This window comes from Ochotona curzoniae, unplaced genomic scaffold (genome assembly GCF_017591425.1).
Source record: "Ochotona curzoniae isolate NIBS_2020 unplaced genomic scaffold, NIBS_Ocur_1.0 contig_1, whole genome shotgun sequence".
NCBI lineage: Eukaryota > Metazoa > Chordata > Mammalia > Lagomorpha > Ochotonidae > Ochotona > Ochotona curzoniae.
This window is the reverse complement of record NW_024464918.1, coordinates 1,502,729-1,518,479: the sequence shown is the minus strand read 5'-3', so window position 1 is coordinate 1,518,479 and position 15,751 is coordinate 1,502,729. Positions and strand designations below refer to the sequence as shown.

At 44.4% G+C, this 15,751-nt stretch overlaps 2 protein-coding genes across 2 annotated transcripts; both read left to right on the top strand.

The window, feature by feature from the left end:
* Positions 1 to 3,692: 3,692 nt before the first annotated feature.
* LOC121150161 (protocadherin alpha-4-like) lies at positions 3,693 to 6,158 on the top strand. The gene has a single exon (XM_040971213.1). The coding sequence runs from the start codon at positions 3,699 to 3,701 to the stop codon at positions 6,156 to 6,158; it is 2,460 nt and encodes an 819-aa protein (XP_040827147.1). The 5' UTR covers positions 3,693 to 3,698.
* A 4,636-nt stretch (positions 6,159 to 10,794) lies between these two features.
* On the top strand, positions 10,795 to 13,272 carry LOC121152195 (protocadherin alpha-5-like). Its single transcript, XM_040974126.1, is given in 1 exon segment — positions 10,795 to 13,272. A coding segment is annotated over 1 exon segment (2,478 nt).
* The last annotated feature ends 2,479 nt before the right edge of the window (positions 13,273 to 15,751 follow it).

Genomic DNA, 15,751 nt, shown 5'->3' with positions numbered 1-15,751 from the left:
CAGGGCTTCAGGGACAGGAACTGGCACCCATATGGGGTCCCGGTGCGTGCAAGGCGAGGACTTTAGTTGTTTGGCTATAGTGCTGAGCCCTGTCCCCCCTCTTTATCTGAATATGATTGCATCTGACTTTGTGCGATTTCACTCTTGTTTCGTTCTATTTCTCTGTAGTTAGTTGTGACAATTAAATCTCGATATTAAATTGAAAAGTTTGCGTCGCTGTACTAAAGCAAAATATTTCTGAATGATATTTTAAACTTAGGAACTTTTTTTTCAATCTGAACAGTTTGTTGAAATGATACCAATTATTAATACTAAAAACTCTACTAGCCAGGTTTCTTATTTTTTAACCTCTTTTGCATACATTATTAAGAATTCTAGCGTCAAATTTGATAAGTCTATATCATTACTCTGGATTTCTCTTGAGTGTTACCCTGCTGCTCGTGTGTCATGGTGTAAATAGAAATTTCTGTTATCTGACTCTGAATAGTCTAGAAATCATACTGATTTTCAGTAAGTGCTCCCCCATTTATTTGTTTCTGCTCCCTAGATAGTAGTTGTACTTCCTTTGTATTTTATTAAAAATAGATTTATGCATTAAGTTTGAAAGAGTCACAAAGCAGGAGAGATATGAAGAGAGATTTCTTCCATCCATTGGTTCACTTCCTCCAAAGCTGCAATGACCAGCACTAAGCCAGATTGAAGCCAGGAGCTTCATCTGGGTCTCCCATACGAGTACCAGGGCTCCAAAAGCCTGAGCCAGCTTCTGCTTTCCAAGGCCATTAGAGGGGAACTGGATCAAGATTGAAACAATCAAGGCACAAACTGCTGCTAGTATATAATGATGGCTTTGCAATCAGTGGCTTCATGCACTGTGCCACAACACTGGCTCCTTTATTCAATTTTCTTGCCCCTGGAGAGAATTAGTTGCCAGGTGAAGTGCTTTTTTTCATTCCATTTTCCTGTTTCCTTTTTATTTCCTGTTACTGCTCTTTATTGCTCCCTTAACCTTTAACTATCCACTATGTGTCCAGCCTCAGTTCAGTGTTGAGGAGCCCTGATATCATCCTATTGTATAGCATAGGGTCAGCCAAGTGCTGCTTACCCTTCTTACGAGACTGCAATCTTCACATCCAGCTTGTCTCCTGGAATTTTTAGCTTAACAAGACTCTTGGCTTTGGAAGGTTTCTGGAAAAGCATTTTGAAGGTGGTTTTTTTTTTTTTTAGATTTTTCTTCTTATAGATGTATTGATGTTATAAAAATGAATCCTCATATGCATATCGTAAAGTAAAATAAATGGAAAGGAAAATTCTTATTTTCTTCTAATATGCTTTGCATCTATTATCATTTTGTAAAGATTCACAATTTGAGTTTCTAAACAGTGTAAACAAGTCTAATTTTTGTTTTGCTTCAAAAAATTTTTAAAGATTCATTTATTTTTATTACAAAGGTAGATATACAGACAGGAGGAGAGACAGAGAGGAAGATCTTCTGTCCTCTGGTTCATTCCACTAGTGGCCACAACGGCTGGAGCTGAGCCAATCCGAAGCCAGGAGCCAAGAGCTTCTTCTGGGTCTCCCATGCGGTGGTCAGGGTCCCAAGACTTTGGGCCATCCTCAACTGCTTTCCCAGGCCACAAGCAGAGAGCTGGATGGGAAGTGGGGATTAGAACCGGTACCCATATGGGATCCTGGCTCATTCAAGCGAGGACTTTAACCACTGTGCTATCACGCCAGGCACTGCTTCAAATTTTTGTTTGAGTATTGTTCTTCATAGAGAACCTTAAAATGTTTTTATTAGGTTGATTTTTTGTGTGTGTTTGGAATAATATGGGATTTAGTAGCTCATAAACACAAAGGGCAAAAAATAGATACCAACAAATTGTTGTATGGGAAATTTATGAAGGCAAACTTTTTTTTTTTGATGACAAGGAGGACTCAAGGATCATGAATTATAGTGAAAATTAAGCTAAAATTGAAGTTTTCCATTTGAAATTGAAGTACATCTTATTGTAATATCTAAGGATAATCTTATTGTGTATTAACATTATACAGTGTGAAATGTCTTACTTTTTTGTCTAACCATGTAACTACATTAAGTTAATTCATTTTTGGACAGTCAAAGAAAATGAAAATATTTCTTTAGGTGAATATTCAACAAATACTATGTAAGTAACTTTGAGTTGCTAAATTATTAAAATAACAGCTATTGGCTTTGCAACTAATATTTCAGAGAAAGGATATTCATAAATAAATTCTTGCAAGAGAGAATTGATATAATATATCACCCAAGTTATTCAATCTGGGTACTTAAGTTTATAAAACGTAAATATGGCTGTGCTGAAAGCAGAAAATTTCTGATGGACAAGAGAAGTTTTAAATTATGAAATGGAAAAATTATTATGTAAGCAGTTTCAAAATAATGCATCTATCTTATAGTATGTTTACTTAAAAATATTCTTGCTTGGAAGCAGCGAACTATCCAGAGTGACTAAAAATATAGAAGTACTGTAGGAAAAAACAGAAGGCCTGTTCGACACTGGTGAACAGGCCACTTAGGCGGAATGAGAATATCAGCCTTGGGGACTATACAGGTTCAGTTCAGCCACCAGGGGGATTCTTTATCAGATGGTTCATTCAACTACTGACTGCTCCACTTCTAGTCCAGCTCTCTGCTAATTTTACTGGCAAAACAGCAGAAGGTGGTGCAGTACTTGGATTCCCCCAAGTGAGAGACCCAGATGGAGTTTTTGGGCTCCCTACCACAAAACATTGCAGTCATTTGCATGAGTGAACCAGGTGTATGGAAGATACCTTTCTTTCTGTCTCCTTCCTCTTCCCATCCCTCTACTTTTCCAACAAACAAAATGGATCCTTAAAAAGGAGGGCATATTACCCTTGCTCATGGGAAATAAATGAGTTACAGTGAAAGAGATACTTGGGACACTTTTCTACACAAGCTGTTGGTAACAACTTTCTAATCCTTGTTAAACCTTTATTTCAAAAGACAAAGAAATAAACTTCTCTTGGACTTTAAGTCCTGTGGTGAAAAACGGTATTTGATATCTTTTAAAAACATTTGCAATTTCCTTTTTGCATCACCTGCTTGTGAACTTAGAGCTTTCCTAGACACTTGTGGTGCACTCATATCAATACAAGTAATACAAATCTGAGATTGAAGAGGGTGTCAGCATTACTAACAACCGCCAGTATCCTCAGGAATTCAAGGAGTCAAACATGGTTTTTTCTCATCAGCAGTCTGGAACTGTACGTTGACAAACTGTATATTAACTGCAGTTACAACTCCAAATTTTTTTTTCTAAAAAGAGATTTTTGCTGAAGTAAAAGTTGCTCTTGGGGTGAAGTAAGGATTACATTAAACCAATCCTGGCAAAAATGTGCACGTAATTTACACAAAACGAGAGGAAAAAAATAGCATCAGATGAAAAGATCAAGCCCAGCACTTACAATGTGGATGGCTAGAACAGATACTTACAGTTTAGAGCCACTTGATGTCGCTCTTTACCATGAGATAAATCTGAGGTAAGCCATAATAAACGGACAATTCCATCAATTCTTTCTGGAGAGAAGCTGGAGTCGGGGTAATGGAGGATGCATCAGCTTTGGATTGACCGAACTGAAGATTGCTGCTGATTTTTGAGACTGGTTCTGAAGAAAGAAGCAATCGCTGTGCTCATAAGATGGAATATTCCTGGGCAAGACGACAGGAATCCAAATGTCTGCTGTCCTGGCTTCTGCTGCTCGCAGCCTGGCAGGCAGGGAGCGGCCAGCTGCGCTACTCGGTCCCCGAGGAAGCCAAACACGGCACGTTCGTGGGCCGCATCGCGCAGGACCTGGGGCTGCAGCTGGCCGAGCTGGTGCCGCGCCTGTTCCGGGTGGCGTCCAGGGGCGGCGCGGACCTGCTGGAGGTGAATCTGCAGAATGGCATCTTGTTCGTGAATTCTCGGATGGACCGTGAGGAGCTGTGCGGGCGCAGCGCGGAGTGCAGCGTGCACCTGGAGGTGCTGGTGGAGCGTCCTCTGCAGGTGTTCCACGTGGAGGTGGAGGTGAGGGACATCAATGACAATGCGCCCGTGTTTCCAGCTACACGGAAGAATCTGTCCATCGCGGAATCCAGGCCCCTTGACACACGAATTCCACTAGAGGGAGCATCTGATGCAGATATCGGTCAGAACGCTCAGCTGACCTACAGTCTGAGCCCCAGTGAGTATTTTTCCCTGGAAAAGCTGTCGGGTAAGGAGCGAATGCACGGTCTTGGGCTTGTATTACTCAAACCCTTAGATCGAGAGGAAACTCCGGAAATTTTTTTAGTGTTAACTGTTGCTGATGGGGGCAAGCCGGAGCTGACCGGCACCGTTGAGTTGGTCATCACAATCTTGGATGCTAATGACAATGCCCCGATTTTCGACAGAGACCTCTACGTGGTTAAATTACCAGAAAATGTTCCCAAAGAGACCTTGATTATTCAACTTAACGCATCAGACTCAGACGAAGGATCAAATGGGAACGTTATTTATTCATTCTCACCCGATATTTCAGAAGATGTGAAGTCGAGGTTCCACATAGACCCAAATACTGGGAAAATCGTAGTAAAAGGAACTATAGATTATGAGGAAAACAGATCCTTTGAAATTCTTGTGGAGGGCACAGACAAAGGACAGCCTCCACTCTCTGGTCATTGCAGAATCATTGTGGAAATAGACGACATCAACGATAATGCTCCTGAGTTGGAATTCAAGTCAATGACACTCCCCATCAAAGAGGACGCCCCACTGGGCACAGTCATCGCCCTCATCAGCGTGTCCGACCGCGACTCCGGCCCAAACGGACAGGTCACCTGCTCCCTCGAGCCCCACGTGCCCTTCAAGCTGGTGTCCACCTACAAGAACCACTACTCGCTGGTGCTGGACAGCGGCCTGGACCGCGAGAGCGTGTCTGGCTACGACGTGGTGGTGAGAGCGCGCGACGCGGGCTCGCCCCCGCGCTGGGCCAGCGCCAGCGTGCGGGTGGAGGTGGCCGACGTGAACGACAACGCGCCACAGTTCGCGCAGGCCGAGTACACGGTGTTCGTGAAGGAGAACAACGCGCCGGGCTGCCACATCTTCACGGTGACGGCGCACGACGCGGACGCGCAGGAGAACGCGCGCGTGTCGTACTCGCTGGTGGAGCGTCGCGTGGGCGGGCGCGCGCTGTCGAGCTACGTGTCTGTGCACGGCGAGAGCGGCCGCGTGTACGCGCTGCAGCCGCTGGACCACGAGGAGCTGGAGGTGCTGCGCGTGGAGGTGAGCGCGCGCGACGCGGGCGCGCCGCCGCTGGGCAGCAACGTGACGCTGCAGGTGTTCGTGCTGGACGAGAACGACAACGCGCCCTGGCTGCTGGCGCGCGGCTCGGGCGGGCCTGCGGGGGCGGCGGTGGCTGCGAGCGAGCTGGTGCCGCGGTCGGCGGGCGCGGGCCACGTGGTGACCAAGGTGCGCGCGGTGGACTTGGACGCGGGCTACAACGCGTGGCTGTGGTTCGAGCTGCAGGCGGCGCCTGCGGGCGGCGCGCGCTGCCCGTTCCGCGTGGGCCTGTACACGGGCGAGATCAGCACGACGCGCGCCCTGGACGAGCTGGACGCTCCGCGGCAGCGGCTGGTGGTGCTGGTGCGGGACCACGGCGAGCCGGCGCTCACGGCCACGGCCACGGTGCTGGTGTCGCTGGTGGACGGCGGTCAGGCGTCGCCGTCGTGGTCGCGGGCATCGGTGGCGGCTGGCGCCTCGGCCTCGGCCTCGGCCTCGGCGGGCGCGCTGGGTGGTGCGTCGTCGCTGGTGGACGTGAACGTGTACCTGGTGGTGGCGATCTGCGCGGTGTCGAGCCTGCTGGTGCTGACGCTGTTGGTGTGGGCGGCGGCGCGGTGGTCGTCGGGTGCGGCGTCGGAGGGCGCGTGCGTGTCGGGTCCGGCGGCGGCTGCGGCGGCGGCGCTGGTGTGCTCGAGCGCGGTGGGGAGCTGGTCGTGCTCGCAGCGGAGGCGGCAGCGGGTGTGCTCTGGGGAGGGCCCGCCCAAGGCCGACCTCATGGCCTTCAGCCCTTGTTTACCTGAGTCTGGAGAGAAAGAAGTTCAGCATCCGGGAACTGAGGATTCCAATGCAAAGGTTAGTTGACGGAATTTGTGTCTAATGTCACCTTAAGGTGCTTTTCTCTAATCTTCGTAGTTGAGTATCTCTGACTCTTTTTGGGGAGGCTTGTAATTCTCGATGTCTGTTTTTTCAAATGTCGTTTAGTATGATCTTTTAGAAAATCAGGTGTGTCTTTTCCCTCGTTCAGTGTTGCATTATTTAATAGAGGTTCGTAATACTGCAGGTTTTTAAGGCAGTTTATGTTGAATGGATCAATACAGGTTATGTTTAAACACAGTTTACTTGGACGAAAACCTTTTAGTATAAATAGTAGTCAGAAAGGAAAAGATGCATGGATATCATAGGATCTGTCAGCTGTATAAAACTGCTAACCTTTTTATCAACCTTCATGCCGTTCAACATTTCCTCTGCTTTCTGATTTTTTTTTAATTTCTTTTTAAGTCTGTCTGCACGTTTGACTTTTATAATTTTGGTTTACCTGGCATGTTTTCTGACTTTAAAGAGAATTACACAAACTGCGTTGCATGTGCATTTGTTTCTGCATCTTTTTTCTCTCCTCATTGCTTACTCTTATTTGTAATTACTTAATTCTGTTTTAATTTTGTTTAATATACTGCAAGTTATTTTTCTTGTGTTTAAGAGTTTTGGCCAGTGACGTTAAATATCAGTTGAAATAATATCTAGTTCATAAACGAATTCTGCATTTACGCACAGATTTACTCCTAATTTTGCATTGTGTACATGACATAAGTGAATATACTTAGCTTTAGAACCAGTTTTCTTAGGCATTTTACTTGTTTACAGCTGTATGAGTGGTTGTTATTGTTTCTGTGACTTAAGGACTTCCATATTTCCCATTTTTTGGGTCTGACTTATGTTTCCATACCTCTTTTTCTGCAACTTAAATGATTAGGAGTATCCTTCTATTTTCATTGGCTCTATGACTTCCTATTTGTTAAAAACACACACACACACAACCCTGTATTTCCTTCCTATATTGCCATAATGTTGTGCTTTCATTTTGTTGTTATTGATTTTTTCTTCTGGCAATTTTGGCAACTTTGTCTTTTTGGGCTTGGCACGATCGTTCCGTTGTAATTCTCCTTTCCCAATCTCTGGCTGGTTTGTTTCCCTGTTTTTTTCACTTCCCATGGAGCCCCCTGGAAAGCTTTGGAGGATGACCCAAAGCCTTGGGACCCTGCATCTGCAATGGAGACCTGGTATAAGTTCCTTCTTTTTTGGATTGGTTCAGCTCCAGCTATTGTGGCCATTTGCGGAATGAACCAGTGGATGGAAGTTTATTCCTTCTGTCTCCCCTCTGTATAAATCTACCTTTCCAATAAAAAATCCTGTTATATATATTTTTTTGGATCCTTAAAGATGCTTTTGAGTACTCAACATTTAACTTTTTGAAACTTTTAGGTATTTTTCTTCCCTACATGTTCAGTAGAATTCTCTAGTAAAGCATCTGATGTGTGTGTATGTGCATGTGTGTTTGTATGCATGAGTGTAGAGCTTATTTGTTTTTACCTGTACAATCTCTTCAGTAATTACAAGTTGTTCAGGTTCAACCTTTATACATTGTTTATTTCCAATAATTTATCAATTTTTCTAGATTACATAATTTTAAAAAAAGATTTATTTTATTGTTATTACAAAGTCAGATATACAGAGAGGAGGAGAGATAGAGAGGAAGTGGAGCTGCCAGGATTAGAACCAGCGACCATATGGGATCCTGGTGCGTTCAAAGTGAGGACTTTAGCCACTAGGGCACACCGCCAGGCCCAGATTACATAATTTGTTAGCTTATAATTGTTCATTGTTGTTTCATAATACTTATTCTGTAACTTCACTAATTATGCTCCTTTTGCAGTATTGACTCCACTGATTTATTTGGTTTTATTTCTTTGTGTCTTCTCTGTTTTGTCTAAGGGCCTGTTGATTTTGTTGATTGGTAAAATTTTTTGTTTATTTTTTCTCGTTATTTTTCTCTTTTGTATTTTATTTATTCTTTAACATTTATTTATTTCTTTTGCCTTGGCTCTTTTAGTTATTTTCTTCTAGTTCTTTAAGGAATAACTAGTTTGTATATTTGAAGTCTTTTTAATGCAGATATTTTTCAGTATAAACTTATTTCTTTACTTTTTTGTTGCATTCTGTAAGTTTTGTTTTCCTTTGACTTTATTTTTATTTATCTTGATATATTTTCTACGTTCTCTTTGGCTTATTGGTTGTTCAAAAGTTTGATGTTTAATTTCCTCATATTTGTATAGTTTAGTATTCCTCTTCTGAGTGACACCTAGTTTCATTCCAGTATGTTCAGAAAATATATTTAGTATTATTTTAATTTTAAAATTGTTAAAACTGGGCCCAGTGTGATAGCCTAGTGGCTAGAATCCTCACCTTGCATGTGTCAGAATTTTATATGGCCGCGGGTTCATGTCCTGGTGGCCCCACCTGCCATCCAGCTCCCTACTTGGGGCCTGGGAAAGCAGTCAAGGATAACCCAAAGCCTTGGACTCTGCACCCATGTGAGAGACCCGGAAGAAGCTCAGATAGAAGTGATTATTTATTATTATTTTTACAAGATTTATTTATTTCTATTGCAAGGTCAGATATACAGAGAGGAGGAGAGACAAAGAGGAAGATCTTCCATTCAATGATTCACTCCCCAAGTGAATGCAACGGCTGGCTGGTACTGTGCCGATCCTGATCCGAAGCCTGGAGCCCGGAACTTCCTCCAGGTCTCCCACAAGGGTGCAGGGTCCCAAGGCTTTGGGCTGTCCTCAACTGCTTTGCTGGGCCACAAGCAGGGAGCTGGGTGGGAAGTAGAGGTGCCAGGATTAAAACCAACACCCATAAGGGATCCCAGGGCATTCAAGGTGAGGACTTTGACTACTTGTCCACCGTGCTGGACCCAATATTTAATATTCTTGAGAGGTTGTTTGGAGGTTCTAGCAGGGGAGCGCAGCTACTCATATACCCTTGACCGAAGACCGGTTTCGGGAGGGACGCACATAGAGCGGTGAGGGAGGGACACCCGCCTTACTAGCTAGATCGGCCAAATCAACCCTGGGGATCAATGGGGTGACAGATGTCGCAGCCAGATTGCCCTCACATCCAATATTCTTACAAAAGAATCTTCATTTGTTTTGTGTGTCTTGGTGCTATAAGTTATACTATAGCCCTAGAGCTCAGAAAAATAATTGTTTTATACCAGAAAGTAGGTGTATCAGCTGATGTTATTATCAAAATATTATCATCTTCTTTGTTTTTCAGTCACTGTGTATTAAAATAATTAAAAATTATCACATTATAACAGATGGGCAAATAGTTGTAAGTGATTAATGTTTAAATAACCCCAAATTGGGGGGTGCATAGGAATTATGAGATATATTAGAATCCTACAAAACACAAAGGCAATGATTATTACATTTTTCAATTGTATATAAGAATCCAGTTTGTGACATTATTATCTTATTTCTTTACCTTACAATCCTGAATACTGAAACAAAGTGAATTTTAATTATTTTTCGTTTTCTGGCAATTTATTACTTTTAATCTGTATTTTAACTGGAAAAGTACCCAGTATAAATTTGTTGATGTTTTGGCCCATATTATCAGAGGTAAGGAAGATACTGGAATATTTTAGGAATTATAGAGAGTTTTTTATTAGAAGAATGTGAAATACTTCTTCAATGGAAAAGTTATTGACATTTTCTTTTGGCTTTTTTTTAAAGCCAAAGATTGCTGAAGATTTCTGTATTTACGAGTTAAATACAAATAATACCATGCATTGCAAGATTGAAAGGCACTGGAAATGATTAAATAGCCTGGTTAATAAAATGATATTCTTTTTCACATGATTATTTATATCAGCACTTAGACATTTTGTGATGTACCACATTCTATAGACAGCAGTAGGATTTCACTTACAGTATTAGAACAAAGATACACAGCAACAAAAATTTGAAGAAATGCTTCCTAAATGTTTCCAATTTGGAAACAGTGTCAAGATATTTTCCAAAAATCTTTTACCAAGCTTTTGGTTTCTAGGAAATTAATATCTCGTTTTTGTAGTTTATGTAAACAAAATGTAGATGTCATAGACAAATCGATTTTCATCAAGGTGAAATTAGATGAGCAAAAAAAACCACTTAGCAAGCACTATAATTTTTTTTTGCCCATGTAGGGATGGAAAGACATTCCTCATATAAAAGAGAATAATAAAACTCATCCTAGTAAGGATTGGAATTTTGTGAGTTCAGAGGCTTTGGGTTTAAATGACGCACTTACACTGATGTAAGAGATTTAAGTTATGTGTTTTAAATAGAGATGAGGGTATAAGGGATCATAAGAATCATGTTTCTGAAGTTGGAAAATAGTTGCTAAATAGAATTAAAGGGAAACAAGGTAAAACACCCATTCGGCCACATGGTGTCGCTAGACACCAAAAATTTCTTTCCCAGCACGCCTCTCAACGTCAAGAATAGTTTGCTGTCCTTTGGAATAAAAGCGCCTGCCATTTTGGACTCGGCTTCAGAAGCTCCGAAAGGTGAGCGAATAAAAGATGTACTTAAACATTGAGAATTAAGAATTCAAATGCAAATGATACAGTGTGTCGATGCAGTAGCGCTTTAAGAATTGGGACAAGGTGGCGATGCTGTATTTTCACAGAGCAGGTTCTGAAGCTCCGCGCCTGCTGCTCTGGCTTCTGCTGCTCTTTGCAGCCTGGCGGGCAGGGAGCGGCCAGCTGCGCTACTCGGTCCCCGAGGAGGCCAAACACGGCACGTTCGTGGGCCGCATCGCGCAGGACCTGGGGCTGCAGCTGGCCGAGCTGGTGCCGCGCCTGTTCCGGGTGGCGTCCAGGGGCGGCGCGGACCTGCTGGAGGTGAATCTGCAGAATGGCATCTTGTTCGTGAATTCTCGGATGGACCGTGAGGAGCTGTGCGGGCGCAGCGCGGAGTGCAGCGTGCACCTGGAGGTGCTGGTGGAGCGTCCTCTGCAGGTGTTCCACGTGGAGGTGGAGGTGAGGGACATCAATGACAATGCGCCCGCGTTCTCCAGGCCAGAACAGACATTGTTTATTTTAGAGTCAAGGCTGCCGGATTCTCAGTTTCCAGTGGAGGGCGCGTCGGACTTGGATATCGGAGCCAATGCAGAGCTGAGGTACAAACTAAACTCCAATGAGTATTTTGACTTGGATGTTAAATCGAATGAAGAAGGGACCAACGTGTTAAAGCTGGTGTTGAAGAAACCTTTAGATAGAGAAGAAACCCAAGAACATCGTTTATTACTGACTGCAGTGGATGGAGGGAGACCCGAACTCACAGGAACCGTTCAGTTATTGGTCAGTGTGCTGGATGCCAATGACAACGCTCCAGAATTCGATAAATCTGTTTATAACGTCAGGCTGTTGGAAAATACTCCCAATGGAACATTAGTGATTAAACTAAACGCCTCAGATGCAGATGAAGGCATCAATAAGGAAATTGACTATTTCATTAGTAACCTTGTGATTGAGGAAGTAAAATCTAAGTTTGTAATTAATTCTGAGAGTGGTGAAATAAGAGTGAGGGGACACTTGGACTATGAAGAGGACAATTTGTATGAAATTAATGTTGATGCTGTGGATAGAAGTGCATTTCCCCTGACTGGACATTGCAAAGTAATAGTGAAACTGCTGGACGTGAATGACAACACTCCGGAACTGACCATCACCTCACTTTTCCTGCCTGTCAAGGAGGACGCCCCACTGGGCACAGTCATCGCCCTCATCAGCGTGTCCGACCGCGACTCCGGCCCAAACGGACAGGTCACCTGCTCCCTCGAGCCCCACGTGCCCTTCAAGCTGGTGTCCACCTACAAGAACCACTACTCGCTGGTGCTGGACAGCGGCCTGGACCGCGAGAGCGTGTCTGGCTACGACGTGGTGGTGAGAGCGCGCGACGCGGGCTCGCCCCCGCGCTGGGCCAGCGCCAGCGTGCGGGTGGAGGTGGCCGACGTGAACGACAACGCGCCGCAGTTCGCGCAGGCCGAGTACACGGTGTTCGTGAAGGAGAACAACGCGCCGGGCTGCCACATCTTCACGGTGACGGCGCACGACGCGGACGCGCAGGAGAACGCGCGCGTGTCGTACTCGCTGGTGGAGCGTCGCGTGGGCGGGCGCGCGCTGTCGAGCTACGTGTCTGTGCACGGCGAGAGCGGCCGCGTGTACGCGCTGCAGCCGCTGGACCACGAGGAGCTGGAGGTGCTGCGCGTGGAGGTGAGCGCGCGCGACGCGGGCGCGCCGCCGCTGGGCAGCAACGTGACGCTGCAGGTGTTCGTGCTGGACGAGAACGACAACGCGCCCTGGCTGCTGGCGCGCGGCTCGGGCGGGCCTGCGGGGGCGGCGGTGGCTGCGAGCGAGCTGGTGCCGCGGTCGGCGGGCGCGGGCCACGTGGTGACCAAGGTGCGCGCGGTGGACTTGGACGCGGGCTACAACGCGTGGCTGTGGTTCGAGCTGCAGGCGGCGCCTGCGGGCGGCGCGCGCTGCCCGTTCCGCGTGGGCCTGTACACGGGCGAGATCAGCACGACGCGCGCCCTGGACGAGCTGGACGCTCCGCGGCAGCGGCTGGTGGTGCTGGTGCGGGACCACGGCGAGCCGGCGCTCACGGCCACGGCCACGGTGCTGGTGTCGCTGGTGGACGGCGGTCAGGCGTCGCCGTCGTGGTCGCGGGCATCGGTGGCGGCTGGCGCCTCGGCCTCGGCCTCGGCGGGCGCGCTGGGTGGTGCGTCGTCGCTGGTGGACGTGAACGTGTACCTGGTGGTGGCGATCTGCGCGGTGTCGAGCCTGCTGGTGCTGACGCTGTTGGTGTGGGCGGCGGCGCGGTGGTCGTCGGGTGCGGCGTCGGAGGGCGCGTGCGTGTCGGGTCCGGCGGCGGCTGCGGCGGCGGCGCTGGTGTGCTCGAGCGCGGTGGGGAGCTGGTCGTGCTCGCAGCGGAGGCGGCAGCGGGTGTGCTCTGGGGAGGGCCCGCCCAAGGCCGACCTCATGGCCTTCAGCCCCAGCCTTCCTCATGGTCCCACCTCCACCGACAATGACAACGTGAGTTTTTAAATTCTTATTCACAGCAATTTGCTTCTAATTTATTGGTGTTAAATATACCTTAGTTTCATCTTTATTGTTTTTAAAAAGGTGGATAATGTATAATTGTCGCACCTTTTTTTTCCAGTTTGCTTTTAATATATTGATTTTATTAAAATTTATTTAGTTTGGTATTCTACTGAAATGTGTCGGAAATAATTGATTTGCAGTAAGCACCTCTCATATGTGTTTTTTACTGAGGTCAATACTTTTTTTTGTGAAAAAAATAATTTTAACTCTATATTCAATATAAACCTTGTTCGAATTTCCAGAAATTTTAGTACACAAATGAGTGAAGATTTATCTATTTGAAACACAATAGTTGAGAGGGAGAAAAGGGTATAAAGCCTATATTATCATCTGAGTCTACCACCAAGTGTTTGGAACTCTTGCATTTGACCAGTACTGTCTCCCAGGCACGTTCAGAAAGACCTAAAAAGGAAGTGGAGTAGTTGACTGGCTCCCCAATACATTTCATTTTGTGATTACATGAACATATTTTTCATGAGTCCATCAGGTTTACTTTTTGTTGTTTCTTCTGTCAGTTAACTTTAAAAAAATAATTTATTTTCATTTTTTATTTTTAGAAAGTTTTGAAAAAGATTTTTTTTTATTGAACATCAGATATTCACAGAGGAGAGACAAGAGAGTAAAATATTCCTTCCGACCATTCTCCCCAAATGGCCACCACAGCCGGGGTAAGGTGATCAGAAGCCAGGAGCTAGAAGCTGCTTCTGGGTCTTCCACAGGGATGCAGGATCCTAAGGCTTTGCGCTGTGCTGCACTGTTTTTCCAGGCTAGAAGTAGGGAGCTGGGTGGGAAGCAGGGCCACAGGGACACAAACTCAGTGCCCATATGGGATCCTGGCCATTCAAAGTGAGGACTTTAGCTTCTAGGTTACTGCACTGGGTCCTCTTATTTTTTGATTTTATGATAGCTCTGTGATTCCCCATGTCCCTTCTCCAAATTCCCTCCCCCCATCTGTTAACTTTTTACTGCCCTTACATTTTCTGTCATATTTCAACTTTGTCTAAACAATTGGCCTTGCATGCTCCTAATGCATTTGACAGGTGTAATTTAAAAGTTAATGTCTTTGTTTTAATGGTTATTGAGAAAGAAATGAAGCACCATGATTTAAAATTTTAATACAATAAATTTGAACAGTTAATATTTCCCTTGTATCATCATCACAGATATTTAATATCTAGACAATTTCACTTCTTGATTTTCCTTCTAGAGATTTTATATGCAAATATATTTTCATTTGCTGTTCAATATCAGTTATTAGCATTGCATTTAATCTTGCTCTTTTCAATTGAGTATGATTCAGTCATGATGATTTCTCATTATTTAATGAGCTTTATTATTTACCTACATTTACAGTTTTACATAGTTCTGATATATTATTTATTTGCTCTTATCTTTTTTAAGGTTTTATTTGTTATTGTTGCAAAATCAGATATATATAGAAAGGAGAGTCAGAGGAAGATCTTTGTCTGATGATTCACTCCCCAAATGACTGCAAAGGCTGGAGCTGCGCCGATCGGAAGCCAGGAGCTAAGAGCTCTTTCAGATCCCATGAGGGTGCAGAGTTCCAAGGCTTTGAGCCGTCCTCAACTGCTTTCCCAGGCCACAAGCAGGGAGTTGGATGGGAAGCGGGTCTACTGGGATTGGAACTGGCGTCCATATGGGATCCTGAGTGTTCAAGGCGAGGACGTAAGGCACTAGGCCACCATGCCCTGCCCCAATTTGCTTTAAGATTGAAATTTCTTGGAATAATCCATTTCCCTGTATTTCATGCATTTCTCAATTTATATTTTATTAGTGACTATTGTGACCTCACAGTGAAAGTTCTAGCCTACTTTGATTAGAGTATTATACTATATGCTATTCCTTTTCATTTTTAGATTAAAAAGAAATTTAGATACGTGACTGATGTAAACTTCTCTTGAATTCCATTTTTAAAAAAATCATTTTGTTTATAACAAAGCTGTGCATTTGTGTAAGCAGTGGATGGGGTTTCTTCCTGCCAAAGTGAATTTTATATTTTGGCAAAAATATGGATTTAGCAAGTGACAAATATTGCATAGTACCAATGAGAAAATAATTGCTCCCTTATTCTGTTGTATTATTTTTTATTCTCGCAAGTCCTTGTCAGTAGCCTTTGGTACAGAACATGGATATTTTTAAGACCTGAGGTTACTTTGGGTAAATGATAGAAAGCATTTCTACATTTGTGGTAAAAAAAAAAAATGCCAACTTGTATAAAATTAGTGTGTTTTGCAATATAGATTTGTGCATTTATGTTATCAGTACATTGTTTCTTTTCTGAGAGAGGGTATTGTTTGTACCTATATTGATTTTTTCCCTCCACATAATCTTTCTTGATTAGAATGATCTATTTTAAAAAAGGGGGTTGGGGATGTAATCTGTTTCTTAGAAGAAATCCAGCATGATTTTCTTTTCATGTTCATTCATTTTCCATGAAATTTTT